The sequence below is a fragment of the Cinclus cinclus genome, chromosome 1 (assembly GCF_963662255.1).
Source record: "Cinclus cinclus chromosome 1, bCinCin1.1, whole genome shotgun sequence".
NCBI lineage: Eukaryota > Metazoa > Chordata > Aves > Passeriformes > Cinclidae > Cinclus > Cinclus cinclus.
The window spans coordinates 62,770,294-62,786,486 of NC_085046.1; the positions used below are offsets into that span (position 1 = coordinate 62,770,294).

General features: G+C 38.9%; 1 protein-coding gene across 1 annotated transcript in view; it reads left to right on the forward strand.

The window, feature by feature from the left end:
- The window catches only part of KIF13A (kinesin family member 13A), a 102,326-nt gene extending 87,337 nt beyond the window's left edge, over positions 1-14,989 (forward strand). Inside the window, exons 30-41 of the mRNA XM_062498781.1 lie at positions 2-57; positions 1,151-1,275; positions 2,298-2,474; positions 2,862-2,954; positions 3,781-3,933; positions 4,343-4,420; positions 4,923-4,970; positions 5,443-5,554; positions 6,267-6,418; positions 6,976-7,059; positions 12,401-13,499; positions 14,437-14,989. Of these exons, the coding sequence (XP_062354765.1) occupies positions 2-57; positions 1,151-1,275; positions 2,298-2,474; positions 2,862-2,954; positions 3,781-3,933; positions 4,343-4,420; positions 4,923-4,970; positions 5,443-5,554; positions 6,267-6,418; positions 6,976-7,059; positions 12,401-13,499; positions 14,437-14,723 (2,464 nt within the window). The 3' untranslated portion in view covers positions 14,724-14,989. The remainder of the gene's footprint in view (position 1; positions 58-1,150; positions 1,276-2,297; positions 2,475-2,861; positions 2,955-3,780; positions 3,934-4,342; positions 4,421-4,922; positions 4,971-5,442; positions 5,555-6,266; positions 6,419-6,975; positions 7,060-12,400; positions 13,500-14,436) is intronic.
- The last annotated feature ends 1,204 nt before the right edge of the window (positions 14,990-16,193 follow it).

Genomic DNA, 16,193 nt, shown 5'->3' on the forward strand with positions numbered 1-16,193 from the left:
GGATTCCACCTGCAGGAATGGAAACACATATACCTGTCCTATTCCTTGATCTGAATGGTATGTTGCAAAAGCAGATTAATAAACTTGTGGAGGGAAAAATGGGAGTTAGTTTGGGTCAATAAATTGTTAAATGGAAGAATGAACCTGAAAGGTGTAAGAAATCAAGTAAGTCCTGGCAATGACACTGTCTGATATGGCTTGTAAAGTGCTTTTTTTTTTTCCTGGTTGTGTATATTGGCATAATTAAGCACAGCTATTTTTAGAATAAGGATTAAAGTCAGGCAAGACAGGAGTACAGTGATAGGCTGTACAACAGAAAATATTGTAAGAAAGCATACAGCAAATGAGGAAATCCTGCAAGTGCTTTGATGTTTAAATTCACATGTCATTAAAGCACTGATAGAGAATCTCTCAATGACTTCAGAGCTCCTTTCAGCGATCTATTTGTAGAGTCTTAAACAGCTCATTTAATGAACAGGTGTTAGGGCTATAAAGAGCTTTCTTTACAAAATCTAAGTCTTCTCCCTTTGAAAGTATTTAGTTCTAAATGCGAGAAGAATGTTGATAAATATTCTTAAGACACAGATACATAGTGTAACAAGAGACTAGAGGTAGCTCCCCATTTAAGCACTGCTTAGGAAGCAAGTCTAGTTGTAAACCTGAACATAAAGCACAAGAGGATCCATAGGTCATATCACTTCCAGCACTGGAGTGGGTGGCTACAGATATTTATATAGGAAATGCATCAATCTATGCTTTTGGAAAGTGAAATAACCCTCTTCCTTCATCTGTGAGCACCAGGAATGTTTTTATTTTTTTTCTTTCTTTTTTGTTTGTTTTTTTTTTTTTACTGTCAGTAGAGATTAGCAGACAAAAGATCAAATAGTATATTTAAACAGGTTCATTGTGTAATTGCACACCTTTTGTTTGTTTAGCTAAAAGTGTAATGTAGCCAGAACTGCTATTCTCAATTTCTTTTGTGTGCTGAAATCATCTTCAAAATGCTGCATACTAATAAGATTAAGTAGGATTAAATGTATTATGAAATATGGGTAGGCCTTTATTACAACATTGTATTACAACTTTGCCTCTATATATTCATATCCTTTGGTATAAAACTATTTCATTTTTTGCACATTTGTTTCATTAGCTGATGACCTCAGTGCCAATGAACAACTTATAGGTCCCCATGCATCAGGAGTTAACTCAATACTACCAAAGGAGCATGGGAGCCCATTCTTTTATCTGCCGATCATAAAACACAGTGATGATGAGGTAAATTGTTAGCAAGCCTCCTTCTTGACAACTGCAGCTTGTGTAAATGCTTTCTTCTTGTGTGTTATTTCCTACTTCTGTGCATTTAATCATTATTATCATTATTACTCTTTTGTCTTAGAATTACCATCTGTATCTAGTGCTGCCTTTATTTTCTGGCCTATTTATTTAGAATTTAAGAGGATATGAGTTGTTAGCTATTTTGCCTTAATTCAGAGATGACAAGTCTTAGCTTTTGGCAAAGAATAATTCAACTGCCTGACTCAAAATCCCTTTTCCTGCGTTCCTCACCCCTTCATCATTCCTCTTGCAGGCTCTTAACTCTTCAAAGAAAATAACTTGTTTTGTGTGCACTAGGCAAAGCTTAATACTTAAAATAAAAGTTCTTTCATTTGTAGTACAGAATTACTGTTTTTTTAAATATATGGTTTGAGAATTGTTGGAAAATGATGGTTCTGAATCGATTTTGGAATTTCTTGACTGATTCCTTCCATGTCCTGCATCTACTCAGGCCATTGGTTAAGGGACTGATAATAAAGGGGACGCCAAAGCTGGGGAGAAGGCAGTGGGGAGGAAAAAGAGTTCTACAGAATGTGGGTGCAAGTTTATTCTGTCTGGGCTGTTATAACCTAATCCAACATAGATGGAAGATTTTACACTGAAATTAATATACTTTTAATATAGTAGCAGTAGGATTTGTATTCCTTCATCCAGTCTTTCTTCTGCTTTCCTTTCTGTCTCCAGTCGTGTGAAGACTTCCTTTTGGGGCAGGGTTTGCACAGTGCAGGGATTGTGGTCATGATTGTTTTCCCCAGTATCTTAACACCTCTTACGATTCTTCTGATAAATTCCTTACTGTGAATAGGAGGTTTGACTCCACTTTCAAAAAATCAATGATGGTGAATTTTCTCTCATTAAGGAATTGTTTTACTTCATGTTAAATCATTGTAAACTATACCTGTTGCTAGAATAATAGAATCTTTGATTTCCTTTTCCTTTTTCCACTTAATTTGTCTGCATAGGTTTCAGCCACTGCTGCCTGGGACTCTTCTGTCCATGATTCAGTGCACCTGAATAGGGTAACTCCTCAAAATGAGAGAATTTACTTAATAGTGAAGACCACTGTGCAGCTCAGTCACCCTGCTGCAATGGAACTGGTATTACGAAAAAGGATTGCAGCCAACATTTATAACAAGCAGGTAATAAGTTTATATATTCTCTTACTCCTTGTTTTGTTTCATATTCTTAATTTAATGAATGTATTTTCTTGGCTGCTTGCTTAATTTTGTGAGTCTGGTCTCCCCTGTTCTTACGAGAGAGAAATGAAAACTAGGTTTTTATGGGTTGCAGTGAAGCTGTGTACTGGTATATTTCTTTGAACTGTCCATTTTTCAACTGATTGAACTTATTAGCATTGTACACTGAGCACAGAGTGCTTAAAATATCATAAATGCTGAAAAAAATAATTTAATAAATTATGGTTCTGATTGGCTTCGAAATCAGATTTTGCATTGCATCTTTTTATTTCTTACTGTGTTATAAATAATAATTATCAAAACAGTAACTGAAAGTTGTTTTCTTTCTAGAGTTTTACCCAGAGTCTGAAAAGGAGAATATCCTTGAAAAATATATATTATGCCTGTGGAGTGACTTATGAAATAGTATCCAATATACCAAAGGTAAATCATACTTTATTTCTCAGGCAAATTCACAGAAACCAACAGAATTGACGTACTGCAGTGGGTGATACTGATTAGAAAGTAAATGTCCTGCTTTGCTGATACGAGGCAGGTAGCCAAAGTAGATAAACTGAAGTTCAATTTGAGATCATGTTTATCATTAAACAGTTGAAAACTGTGGGGATTTTATTTTCTCTTCTACTGTGTTTAACCGAGTTTTTGTAATAGAGTTATTTTTGAAAGCCCATTAGTGTCTACAGGGAAAATATAGAGGGTACTCAGAGGAATGTTCAGGTTTGTGAAAACAATAGCTGGGCATCTGAGTTCACAGGAATATAAATTACTTTTTATAGTAGAAGCTTGTACAAGTTGTAAATGTACTATAAGATTTATTTTTAAAGTAAACAAACTGGACAAATGAAAACATAAATAGTCTTGAAACCCTGTATTTGCCACTTTGTTGCAGTACTACTTAAAATTTAAACTAGGGAGATCACAGCATATTTAAAGATTTGGGAAGGAAATTACATTTCCTTGCCTATGAAGTTGTTACTAGTTGAGCCTTAACGTACACAATTTCAGGTTATATATGCATTATTTCTAGAAGTGTATTTACTATAGCAAATGCTCAAAACTTCTCCTAAGCTTTATCTCTTCAGCATCATTTGTATCTCTATGGAACAGCCCTGGATCATTGACTGTATTTAGGTTTGCTGGTTAAGTTGCCCAATTCAAATTAATTTCTGGATTGAACTGGTCTAAAAAAGTAAGCTAAAACAACTGTCTTTCCTTTTTGAAACTTTGAATGGTGTAACTTCTACTTTAGGCTACAGAAGAAATTGAGGATCGTGAGACCTTAGCGCTGATGGCTGCAAGGAGTGAGAATGAGGGTACATCAGATGGCGAAACCTACATTGAGAAATACACACGTGGTGTGCTGCAAGTGGAGAACATTCTGAGCCTTGAACGACTAAGACAGGCAAGGAAAAGGCATTTCTTGTACCCTTTGTGCTGGATTATGAGAATTCAAGAAGAGATGATTGATCTTGTAAAAATACTTGTTGCTTTTTTTTTTCAGTTGGGTTTGTTTTAGAGATCATTGGAGAAATAAATGTAAGACAAAGTTACTTCTGTGAAATACAAATTTCCAGAGGTGGTGGATGTAGTAACTAAAGCTAGCAATTATGTAGTACTCAGAACCTGAACAAGCAAAGGCCAAAGAATGAGTTTCAGACAGACGCTTTGGTGGTTGTGTGTGCAAATTAAGATTTGTGAATGCAAGCCCTGATTGCTGCTGTTAGCTACGCTCAAAAAGTCCCTGTCCTGCTTGCTCAGTTCTCCTGAGGAGACCGTGGCATTGCTGTTAGTGTTTTGTTCTCTTTACACAGGCAGTCACTGTCAAAGAGGCACTCTCCACCAAAGCCAGGAACATCCGCAGGAGCATCAGCACTCCGAACGTGCACAATGTAAGGTCTTTTCATCTTTAGCACTGATGGAGCAGGGGCTGCTGTCTGTGTGCTGATGTATTGCTTGCACAGTGAGATACCATAATGATTACTCTGTGCTGGGACTAACCAGCCTGTGGGAAAGTGGTCATGAAGTGAAACCCCTCCCCAAAATTGTCTGTCCTAGCAGATAACAAAGTTGACAGGGAAGAAAGAGGGTTGGTTGAAACTCTTCTCCTTTTACAAGGATACCCATTTAGGAAGTAGTTCAGGATGACAACTGCCCTGATTCAGATTACTTTTACCTCTCAGTCCCTTTAACTTTTTTCCCATTATAAGGGGTAGTTTCCATTTAATGTGTTCTGTCACGCACTCATACAGCAGAAACATAGATGTCTTTATACATAATCTGGTCCGAAAAGAGCAGAAGTTTTTAGGACTAAATGATCATAGTATTTCCTCAAGGTATTTTATTCTAGAAATAAGTAGACATTTTGTCATTCTGTCTGTTGGTGGTCTGTAGGTGTCCTGTAGTCGACTGGATCTTTCTGCCTGCGATGAAGATGACAAGGTATGGAAACACAGCAACAAACAGCTCATGTTCCCAAATTTCCCACCCCCACCAGAAGCAAGAAGTATTTGAGAATTGGAGGGGGGAAAAAAAGGAAAATAGAAATAGTCTTTTCCTTTAATAGTATTTAAAACAGTTGATGTACATAATGTATCTTCGAAGTTCTGCATCCATTACATATAATTTTGCAATAAACCTTATTGTCTTTCTCTGCTTTTCATATTCGAATTACATAAAGTGATATTTAAGAAACAGAGCAAAACTTTAAATACTTCACTGACCGGCTAATTAGCTTTTAAACAATCCGATCCATTTCTATGTGACTGGAAAATTGTCTGAAGACAGTAACTGACACACCTTTGGTTTGTAGGGTTTGGTTGATTTTTCTTAAAAACAAACACCTGAGTTTACCTATTTTTTCCACATTTGCCTGTATCATCATGCAGATTTATGTATCTTTTGTTTTTTTTAGGGTTGGTCTGAAAGTCACCTAGATATATCTGACTGTTGTTCCAGTTATCAAGACGTATCATGCTATGGTACTTTACCCAGGGAGTCACCTCGCAAGAGCAAAGATGGCAGTGGTGAGATTTCATATACATAATGAAAACCCACCCAAAACAAAACAAAAAGCCACACACGCACACAAAAGAAGAAAAAGCAGCTGCTGTTATTTTTATGAATTTGAAGATTAAGATGCTTTTTTTAAAGTGGGAATTGTCCTTAGACAGTGATGATCTCTGGATATTGGCTGTGCCTCTCTGTCAGTGTGTTACAGGTGCCTTGTTTCCTTCAGGTCACATCGACCAGGCAGCACAGGTAGAAATACTGCTGTAATAAAGTGGCACTGGGGGTTTATTCATCACTTCCTTGCTTGTAATTTCCTTTTTGATCATCCTGGCTGTGCAGGATGGCTGGCTTGGTTACAGGGCAGATTTCTAGTGTTGCGGGAAGTGGTCAGGTGAGACACAGGCAGCAAAGAGCTTCTCAGTTCCTTCAAGGACACTTCCCACTCCTTTTATGACTAAGATGAAAGGGAGAAATGTTGGAGCCTCAGAATGCAGGGGGCAGATACTGCTCTTCTCTGCTTTGCTTCAGTTTCCAGACTTCTCTGAGGGTCTCACTGAGCTCTGCATTATTTTATGTCTAGGCCAGTGGTTAAATGATAAAATACTGGCATTTTTCTGTAGCCAGCAGCTTGTCAATTGCATGGCTTAATCTTCAGTTGTTTTGAAATACGCTATTGCAGTCAGGATATGAAGAACTGAAATATGCTTTTTTTGCTTTTTTACCTAGGTGTTGTAGCAGAGAATTCCCATGCTTTAATGGCCAGCCCCTTTAAAGCATTTTCTCCCCAGCCACCAAAGTTTTTCAAGCCCTTAATGCCAGTGAAAGAGGAACATAAAAGGAAGACCCCACTTGAAAGCCGACCTCTACTTAGTCAAGAGGTAATCTTTGAAAGCCACCTGCTTTTCTTAAAGGAGATGGAGTGATTTTGTGTACTTGGCAAATCATTTGCATCTGTTACAACAGAATTTTGTAATTCTCTGGTAAAATTATTCAAACCACTCTTTATATGTAGTGGAGTTTTGCTGTTTGTTTTTTACCTGAATACAGGGTTTGTGAGTTTTGGGTGGTTTTTTTTTGTTTTTTTTTTTTTTTTACTTCTTGGTATATATTCTGGTTTACAGGATACTTCTGTTTTAAAGTAGCAGTAAGGTACCTTTTTTTTTAAATTTATTCTTCAGTGAAATGTTGGTGTGGTTTTTCTCATAGATCAAACATAATTATGTGAAACTGTACACAAAATGTATAGGGGTGGTTAAAATTCTGACCTTTATTCTTCTCCCTCAAACTCTGGGAGGAGTTCCCCTACCCATTAACTTGAATTTTGATGTCTGTATGGCCAGCACAGGTGTTTGACCTTCATCACCACCTTTCTAACTTGGCACTCACTTAGCACTGTGGGCAGAGTGTGATGTGTTGTGTGTCTCAACCTTTGCAGAGCATGCCTCCATCTCAGGTGCACTGTGCTGGCTGTGTTGTGCCTGCAGGAAGCAGTGCCAGCAGCGTGCCTGAGGAGAAGATTGTAAGTTTTGTACCAGTTTCTGGCTTGAGGCCTGGTGGTGGGCTGGAGGCATTCACGCTACTGCAGCAGGAAAAAGAAGTGAGGTGGAAATAACCACTTGTAGCTACTACTTGTGATTGTAGGTTATGGTTGCAACAGTTGCTTGCCTGGCTTGCAAATGCATTCTGTCACTGGAAGTAACTCTGCTGGGGTTTGGTGTTTTGTTTTTGTTTTGTTTTGGGTTTTAATGTTCGTATATCATTTGTCTTGTGGGGCAGGGGGGGAGGGGAGGCTATATAGTGTTTACAGGGCACAAATATTCTAATAAGGGATGGGTTAGTGAGCCATGCTGTTGTCACTCTAATATACCTTGTATGTTACCCAGATTTTGTGACTATGCCCCAGAATAAATGGAATGATCCCATTTGGTGTAAGTAACCCTGCATTTAGGTGTGGGTACACTATAAAAAGCTTATCATTGCCTGACATGGAAGTAATATGACTAAAATAAGATTGCCGCTCTTAATTAACCTGCAGCCTGTCTTCATCACAATTCAGGTGGAAATTGAGGTGGAGGGCTTTTGTTTTAATCTTCACCTGCTAAATCCTTTTCTCACTGCTGCTTCAACAAAAGGTGTATCATTTCTGCTGTATGATGGTTTTGGTTTTGGGGCTGTGGAACATGGCTGCAAATACTTGCTTTAATCAGAGCTCTAGATTTGAAATTCAGAACCATTGAATTATTTCCTGTAAGTCTTACGGGACGCTTTTCCACAAAATGCTAGTGATGGATTCTTCCTATTTAACAGTTATTTGCATTCCTACTAAATAGCCACGCCATTAAAAAAACCTGTTCTGGTTTTCTAATGCTGTTTTGTAGGTTGTTAGACCAAAGTATCCTGAGTATTCTGGTCTATGTAGTTGAAGCTTGGCTGCTGGGTTTGGGTGGCGGCTGTTTTATTCTTGATCATGTTGATTTTCCATAAGGTAGCTGACGTTCTGACTCGCGCTGAGTCACTGATACAAATAGCATGAAGGTATTTGGAAGAAAAAAATCTTTTAGTGGGTTGAAAAAACATGCCTTGGAAAATAAATTGTTACAAAACTTTCCATAGCAACTTTAAGAGCAGTTTTAATCTCTTGAGTGAAAACAAGTCCCACCCTGTGCATGCCCTGAATTAACCCAGGCACTTGCTGTGCTGCTTTCCACAGATATGCAGGAGCTTTCAGAGCTAGAAAGGGGCAACATCCTGCCACCAGGCTTTGCCAACTAGAAGGAACTAATTCACTGAACACTGTAAACCTGCTGTAGCCAACAGGACCATGGAAAGAGCTGTTCTTTCAGTTCTCAGCTGCTTGACTCGTACTGACTTCTCCCTTGTATCAATGCATCTTTTTGTTTGGTTGCATAGTAAGTCAGATCAAGGGAACTGATCCACCCAGTTGATGGCTTGACTTACCATGGAGTTTTTCATTTGGATCTAGTCCTCTGTATGATGACCCTTGAGGGTCCTGGGGAGATAGGCAAAAAGTAGCAGTGGCTAGTGGGGGGAGGAGGTTGACAGGGCTACATTGTGTAGCCCAGACAACCTATGGTGTTGTGTTTAGCAAATTATGCTTCTGTGGGTTTTATTATTTTAGGAAAGAAGACTTTGTAGGATGTAGCCTTCCCAGGCTATCCCATTCTTCAGAGCTGCAGTGAGTCCTATGTTTTAACTAGGCTGGAATATTCCAATATTCAAAATGCATCTGTCAAAGGAAGAAAAAAAAAAAAAGGCCGTTAACAGAAACCATTTTTATTCAGTTGGCCTGAAATAGAGCATTCAACCTGAAATTTCAGAGAATATTTACACATGCTTGATATTGCAGCTATATCAAAGCAGCATGATATAGGGGTATGTTCTATATATAATGTAGAAATACAGTGACTTATGTTAAGATCAGATTAAATGTTTTCATTTTAATTGTATTTAAATACTGCCAGTAATTAACATGTTTAAGGGAGGGTTTGCTAAGAGGAAACCCTTTTAGTGAGCAATAAAAATTGAGGCACCAGTGGTGCAACCACTAGATAAGTATTACTGATTTTTAAATTAGCAAAATGGGAACTAACTTGTTGAGGTTACTTGAGAGGTGTAATTTAGGGATTTGAAAGCTTGGATGCTTTAACTTTTAATGACACAGTATCTTTGTTATGAAGCAAGTGTAGAGAAGCTGCTCTGTGCTCTTGCTTATTTTGCTTCTCTACTACTAGAGCTTGAGACATAGTATTGTCTCATTAGTTCTTGCTGTCATCATCTTTCTGTTACCAGTTCTTAAATCTGATTTTCTTTATAGTCATTCTGTTACATCCCAGGGAAGTTGCTGAAGTTTCTTGACCAGTTTTGTGAAGAGATTATACAAATAACGTGAGCTGTATTCCCCCTGACATCTGACATCCACAGAAATTTAAAGAACTCTGAAATTGCTTTGTTTCTGGAATTTCCTAATCAGGAAATTCAGGAGAAGCTCTGAAAGGAAATATGTCTTGTCCCCACCAGGGGCATCTTTTGTTTGTCACAAGGTGGTTTCTCTTCACCTATTTGCAGGATTCTTCATAGCCCATGTTCTAGTAAGAAGACTGGTTCTCTGTGCCTTAGCTTTTGTACTTATGATGACAGATAACCCTGCAATGGCACATGACTGACACTCTGGTTACTTGTTTGACCTTTCCTAATCGCTTACCAATGTCTGTGTGTCTGTAGAGCCATTTCTCAGTTACAGCCTCTTATTCAGTCTAATTCTGAACAGGGACACCACCAAGGTGGGATTTTTCAGTCAAATGAGGAATCCTGCAAGTTTCAAAGGAGACACAAGGAACTCTGTCATAAAAATACCTTTTGGTCTCAAGGGGACATTTATCCAGTATTGACTAGAAAACCTCCTTCATTAAATGTTTATTAGTTTGGAGTTCATATATAATCTTCAACTTAAGGAAGTATTTGATAAACTCTTAGTTTTTAATGTTAAAAAAACCCAAACTATAAGGTTCTGCACAGAACAAAACTTAGTTTTGCACAAGTAAAAAGGGCTAAAGGGAAGAAGTAAGCAGAATGATTGAGAAAATATGCCTCAAGAGACAAGCAACTGGTATCCTGCAACATGCAAAAAAAGATGCTTTGCATAAGGCTTTAGTGCTTGAAAGGGTATTCGTAGTCTTAATAAAACAGGTATTATTTTTTTCCTTTACTTCTGAAGGAACTGTGGATTTCAGATGTAAGTAGCAAGATTTTCAACAGTATAAATAAAACTCAGTAGTCTTACATGGCATTTTTTAACTCTATTGCTCCTCTTCAGAGAAATAAATCATTGCAAACTAAAGCTTTCATCCAAATTCTGTATGAGAAATAACACTGAAAGGATGTTGTGAAAATTAGAAAGCAAAGGATACCAAGCCTTTACTTGAGCAAATATTAATAATCTGAAATGTGGTTGGATTTGTCAGGTATACTTAGACAAGTAGAGACACCCCGTTCAGATACTGATAGTTGTGCCAGCAAAAAATTAATATTATTGAAAATCTTGAGTCATCTTAAGAGGTCATTCTGCATGGGTAGTACTGAATTGTATTTGCCATGAGTTTGCACATGGTAGGAATGGACATGAGACCTTGTTACAGATAAAGGCCATCTGACATATGGGGAGAGGCTGAAGTATCTGGAGCTGTTCAACTTTAATGAGACCAGTCACAGAGGCATTTTATCAATGTATAGAAACGCCTGATGGGCCAAGGCAGGCTCTTCTCAGCAGCGTCCAGTGGCAGGACATGAGGCAAATCAAAACACATGAGATTCAGTCTGATCACAAGATGGAACAAAGAAACACTTTGTCTGCTGTGAGGGGGGGGGGGGGGGGGGGTCAAACACTGGAATGAGTTGTGCAGGAAGGTTGTAGAGATGTCAAAGCCCACCCAGTTGGATACTGTCTTGGACAGCCTGGTCTGGCTGACCCAACTTGAGCAGAGGGAGATTGGGTTAATTGACCTCAAGAGGTGCCTTCCATTCCAAACAATTCTGTGATTAGTCTGACATGGGCAAGCTGAGCAAATCTGTTTCCTGTCTGGGCATTTGAAGTTTTCTTACACAGAGCTGTTTGAGCAGTCTTGGCTATTTTGAAGTGAGGAGACATTTTCAAGAGGATGTTTATCCTGTTGTGTTGGTACTCTGTGGTCATCTGGTTAACTGTTCTGCTTTTCCTTTTACATTGGTGAATCACAGCAGGTATCTGAAAGCATCCAGGTACTTCAGATATCACACAAGATCTGCCTCGATAAAAATTTGAAAACAGTGACACATATGAAAGAACTGAGAAATAATGGGTGTTTGAGCTTCTTTAAAGGATTTCAGAAGTTTTCATTTTTCCTGAAATACAATTATGTCCAGTAGAAATGTCCTGTAAAATAACCATTTTTAATATGTATATGTTTGTGTACATATATCTATACCTATGTTGTGAAGACATATGCATATATAAAAAAAAAGAAGTCCTTTAAAAAGCATCCATATGGAGCCCCACCTGCAGTATTTTATCTTGGGGGAGCAGCCCTACCATGCTGCTGGAGTCTTTCTCATATTCATCTTTACAGACTGAAGTCCTCAGCTTCAGATGGAATCTGTGAAAGCCACATCTGTGGTCTGGTCATGGTGCATCCCCACATATCACCAAGGGGAAATTCAGGGAGGCACCTCCAAATTCTGCCAGGGAGATTAGTGTCACGTATTTCCCTCCAAAAATATCCATGTGTATATACAGATGCTTCCTTGAAGATTTGCTGTAATATTTGCTTGTATATTCAATTTTTGCTTGTATATTCAAACATCCTGAACATGTTCAGTTGTGATATCCAGGGGTAAGCGAAATTATTTAGCCTCACTGATACGAGGTTAATAGAAAATCCTACCATGCAAAGTTTTTAATAAACCCGAAGTTTTTAGTAGCCTGTTTTGCAGTAAGGCCTTTTCCATTCATATTTATGTTTAACTTGTTAGGTAGTAAATTAACTCTATAAAATACCTTCGATAGATTTAATTAGTAAAAATCATGGGGAAGAAAAAATTTGTGGATGAAAATATGTAACTATCCAATTATTGCGTTATATTTTCTGAACTATTTGGAATTTATTTTCTAAGAATTAAATAGTTCAGTGTATATAGGACACATTCCCAGCAGCTCTTTTCAATGGTATCTTCCATTCTTCAGTTAAAGGATATTAAAGGTACATATTTCTCCATGCTCAAGAAAGAAAAAAATCAAGGATGATTAGTTTATTTTGGAAACCTCACTCTTACAATTTCCTAATCCTAATTTCTCTTTTCATTTGCAGGACTCTGAGGAGGAAGACAGTGAGTTGGAGGCCATTAATAAGAAACTGATGAGTCCACAAAGTTTTCAAAATTTCCGGCCTTATGTACCGGAGGAGTTTGCCGACTTCAGTATTTACAATGCCAGCCTGGAGAACAGGGAGTGGTTTTCCTCTAAATCAGACTTCATGAGCTCCCGTGTTCTTGAGAAAGAGGTGTCCCGCAGCCCCACCACTAGCAGCATCACTAGTGGCTACTTTTCCCACAGTGCCTCTAATGCCACCCTGTCTGACATGCTTGTTCCCTGTAGTGATAGCACAGACCAGCTAGCCACTCACTCCAAGGAGCTGGACTCTAGTGATCCTTCGGGATCATCCCTTGCACATGATTTAAGATCTTCTTTGAACAAGGAATGTCGAGAGTTAGAAAAGGAGTTAGTGAGAGAGAAGTTACCTGTGGTACCACTGAAAGAAAACAGTGCCTTAGCAGAGCAAGTACCACTGTCATTCAGTGCCACTGACAGAGACTCTCAGCAGTTACCCAGAGCTGGATCCCTCTCAGCTCTAAGTTCCTTGGACGGCAAAAACACCATCGAATTTTCAGCACGCGAGGTGACAGTTGAACACATGACGGATGTTCTGGAAGACCACTCCTTTACTGAGTTCATGGGCGTTGAAGATGGGAAGGACTTTGACCATTCAACAGCTCCACAGTCATGTTCCCTTCTGTCCCCTAATGGAGCAAGCACCTCGGAGTCACCCCAAGGCCCTTGCAAGGGGCAGAGCCCATGCACGGGCCAGCAGAGCTCTGCAGCAGCAGCAGGTGAAAACTGGCTTGCGGATGCTATGGAAAGCCCTTTTTGTTCTGGACTGGTGAAAGACACTTCAGCCCCTGAGACTTACCCTGACGCTTCCATGGACGATTTTATTACAAAGGACCACTTGGATGGTTCTGATTGTGAAGAAGGTGCTTCTGCAGGTCAAGCCCACGTCTTGCCGAGCTGGGTGGCTGTGGGTGAGCAAGTCTGTGTTGGAAGTAATAAGATGGGCACAGTGAGATACGTTGGAACAGTAGATTTTTCAGCTGGAATCTGGGTTGGAGTTGAACTCAATGTTCAGCTGGGTAAGACTAAATGTATTCTGGTTTATCTATGCAGCTTGTGGGACCAATTTTTAAAGTCACAGTACAATCATTCCTTCCAGTTCAGTCCTGGGAAGTACCTCCAGTTCACGAAGCTTGGTATCTGATACATCCAATTCTCAGCTTTCTGGTTATAGGGATGCTCTGATCCATTTTTAACTGTCTGGAAGCTCTGCTTTTGCATGTTGAGGTATCTCCCCATTGGTACCATCTGTTTTTACAGATCAGAGAAACAAGCAAAACCTAAAATTGGCAAATATCTTTTAAATCAGTGTGCACACATTCATGGACAGTACAAATAGTGTGCATCACTTGTCAGATAGGTTTGCTGCCAGTGGCTTTTAGAGATTTACTCTTTTCCACTGAGGAAAGATGAATTCCAGAGCACAGGTTTTCCATAACTTCACTTTAGAGGGGCCAAAGAAAGTCAGTGCTCTGCTAGTGTTAAGAAACTTCTACAGAAATGCTTCAAGTCATTTAAAAAGATGGTTTTAGTAGTTTAATAGGTAATATCACTTATGCCAAAGTTTGTCTCCAGCTAAATTTTAAGATTTGCAAGCAATTGGTTTTGAGGACAGTTTATTTTGCAAAATGAACACATGCTTGGCTTTTTAAACTGTTAGTTTAAAAAGTTTAAACTTTAAAAAACTTTAAACTTAAACTTTAAACTTTAAAAAGTTAGTTTAAACTGTTAGTTTAAAAAGCAGTATTTTAGAAAATCATCCTTTTGGTCACATTTCAAGCCCTCCTTTCCAAGTTTTGTTCTCCCAAGTGTATGGTGAGCATCTGGCTCTTTCGCTCAGCAGGAATAATCTTGACTATTTGACAGATAACCAAAGCTATTCACACTTCAGTGCCTAAATTGTATATGCTAATGGCAGTACCAGCATTTAATCCTGTGCATGTCTTTCCATTGAAGGGAAGCACGATGGGATTGTGAAAGGCAGAGAGTACTTCCACTGCAAACCGCGACACGGTGTCTTCGTTCGTCCTGGGCGCCTCAGCAAAGCACCAGCTCCCACAAGGAAATGGAGTAGCACTTCCCGGTCTCAGGCATCTTCCACTTCGGAGAAACGGAAGGGTTCTGTTCATCAAGGCTCATCAGCCACTCCCAAGACAGGAGGAGACGTCCTCTGCCATTCAGGAGATGCAGCGGCTTCTGCTTTTTCTAGGAAACAGGAAAACAGGAAATCTTGGATTAACTAAACCACAGTATTTTTGCACTTACTACACTCATCACTGTGTAGAAAACTTTATGGATTTTTGAAGCTATTGTACATTTTAACCTGTCCATATGGAATGTGTATTCTCTAGAGTCCTTGACTTAATTCTCTAATTTTTTATAAATAATATATATATTATATATATATGAATGTGTATCTATAGTTCGTCTGCCAGTGGGCAGATACGGCTGCACACTAAAACACAGTTAAAGCTGATTGTAGATAACTGAGGTACTGGACTATTTGTTACGCAACAACTTGGGAGATATATTTTAAACAACAAAAGATATTTTATTGAGGGAAAAACCAGGATGTAAATCCGTATTCAGAGAAAAAACCCAACTGCTACGGTTTGCTGTTCTTAATTACCAAAGAACTTGTTTTAGACTGACATATTTGCTGTTTATATCTTTCTATTGTAAATGTTTTAACTGGTAACTTGGTGCCATGTTTCTTTCAGTCACTGGGCACCGTGCAGCCTTCCATGTTTAAGCACACTGAAATATCCAACTGCTTCGTATGTTTTGTCTTCCTAGAGGCCTGCCACTGTGCTGACTTGGCATTGGAATGACTGACGATGCCTGAAGCTATGAGTCTGGCATTTCACATGTTAGCAAAAGCCAGCCGGGCAGTTTGACTGCAGAAACAGTATTACTGCAAGTGTGTGAGAGGACAACATTCTGGGTTTTTTAGGGGGTTTTGGGTTTTTTGGGTGTGGGATGGGGAGAAATGGGAAATAAGCAGTAAACGGATCAAGACTGCAAACTTTGCACTTGTTACTTGCCGGTTTATTATCAAGATGAAATAGAACCTGCTAAAGTAATTTTAATCTGTAAAGTTTATTTTAATAATGGGAATGATGGAGGGATTTATGTCTGGTGCTCATGAATTCCTAAGAAGGTTGTTCCACATGTAGATACTGTAGATGCCTGTACAAGCGTTCTGGATGTTTGTAAAGCAACATGGTAAAAAATGAGTGAAGTGAATGGCCTGCTGTATCATTTCTCTGTTCCTTAGCAAGTGAATGATTGAGATACCTGGGACCTTACTGAAAAGCTGCTGTTCTTTCTTTGATTGTTGTGTACAGTAAGCGGACTCTCGTATTTTACTATTTACTGTAAAGAACTGTAATTTATATACTGCCATACTGTATTTAATTGGTGCAGACCTATTGTGTGTTAGAATACAGATTGTTTACTTGGGATTTTAAAAAAATGTTTTGCTTGTTTTTGGTACAATTATGCTTCATGCTCAAAGAGGGAGCTGTTTCTAACTGGTGCTGCTCAGCTGCAAAGGACTTGGTAAAAATTATGAAGGCAAAGGACTTGGTAAAAATTATGAAGGATAGCGTGGTTGGAGTGGAAGACTGGGTGGAATGAACCCATCTTTACCACTGAGCCTCAGAGGAGAACAGCAGCCCCTGTGGATACACATTCTTCACTTTCTGCTTTTC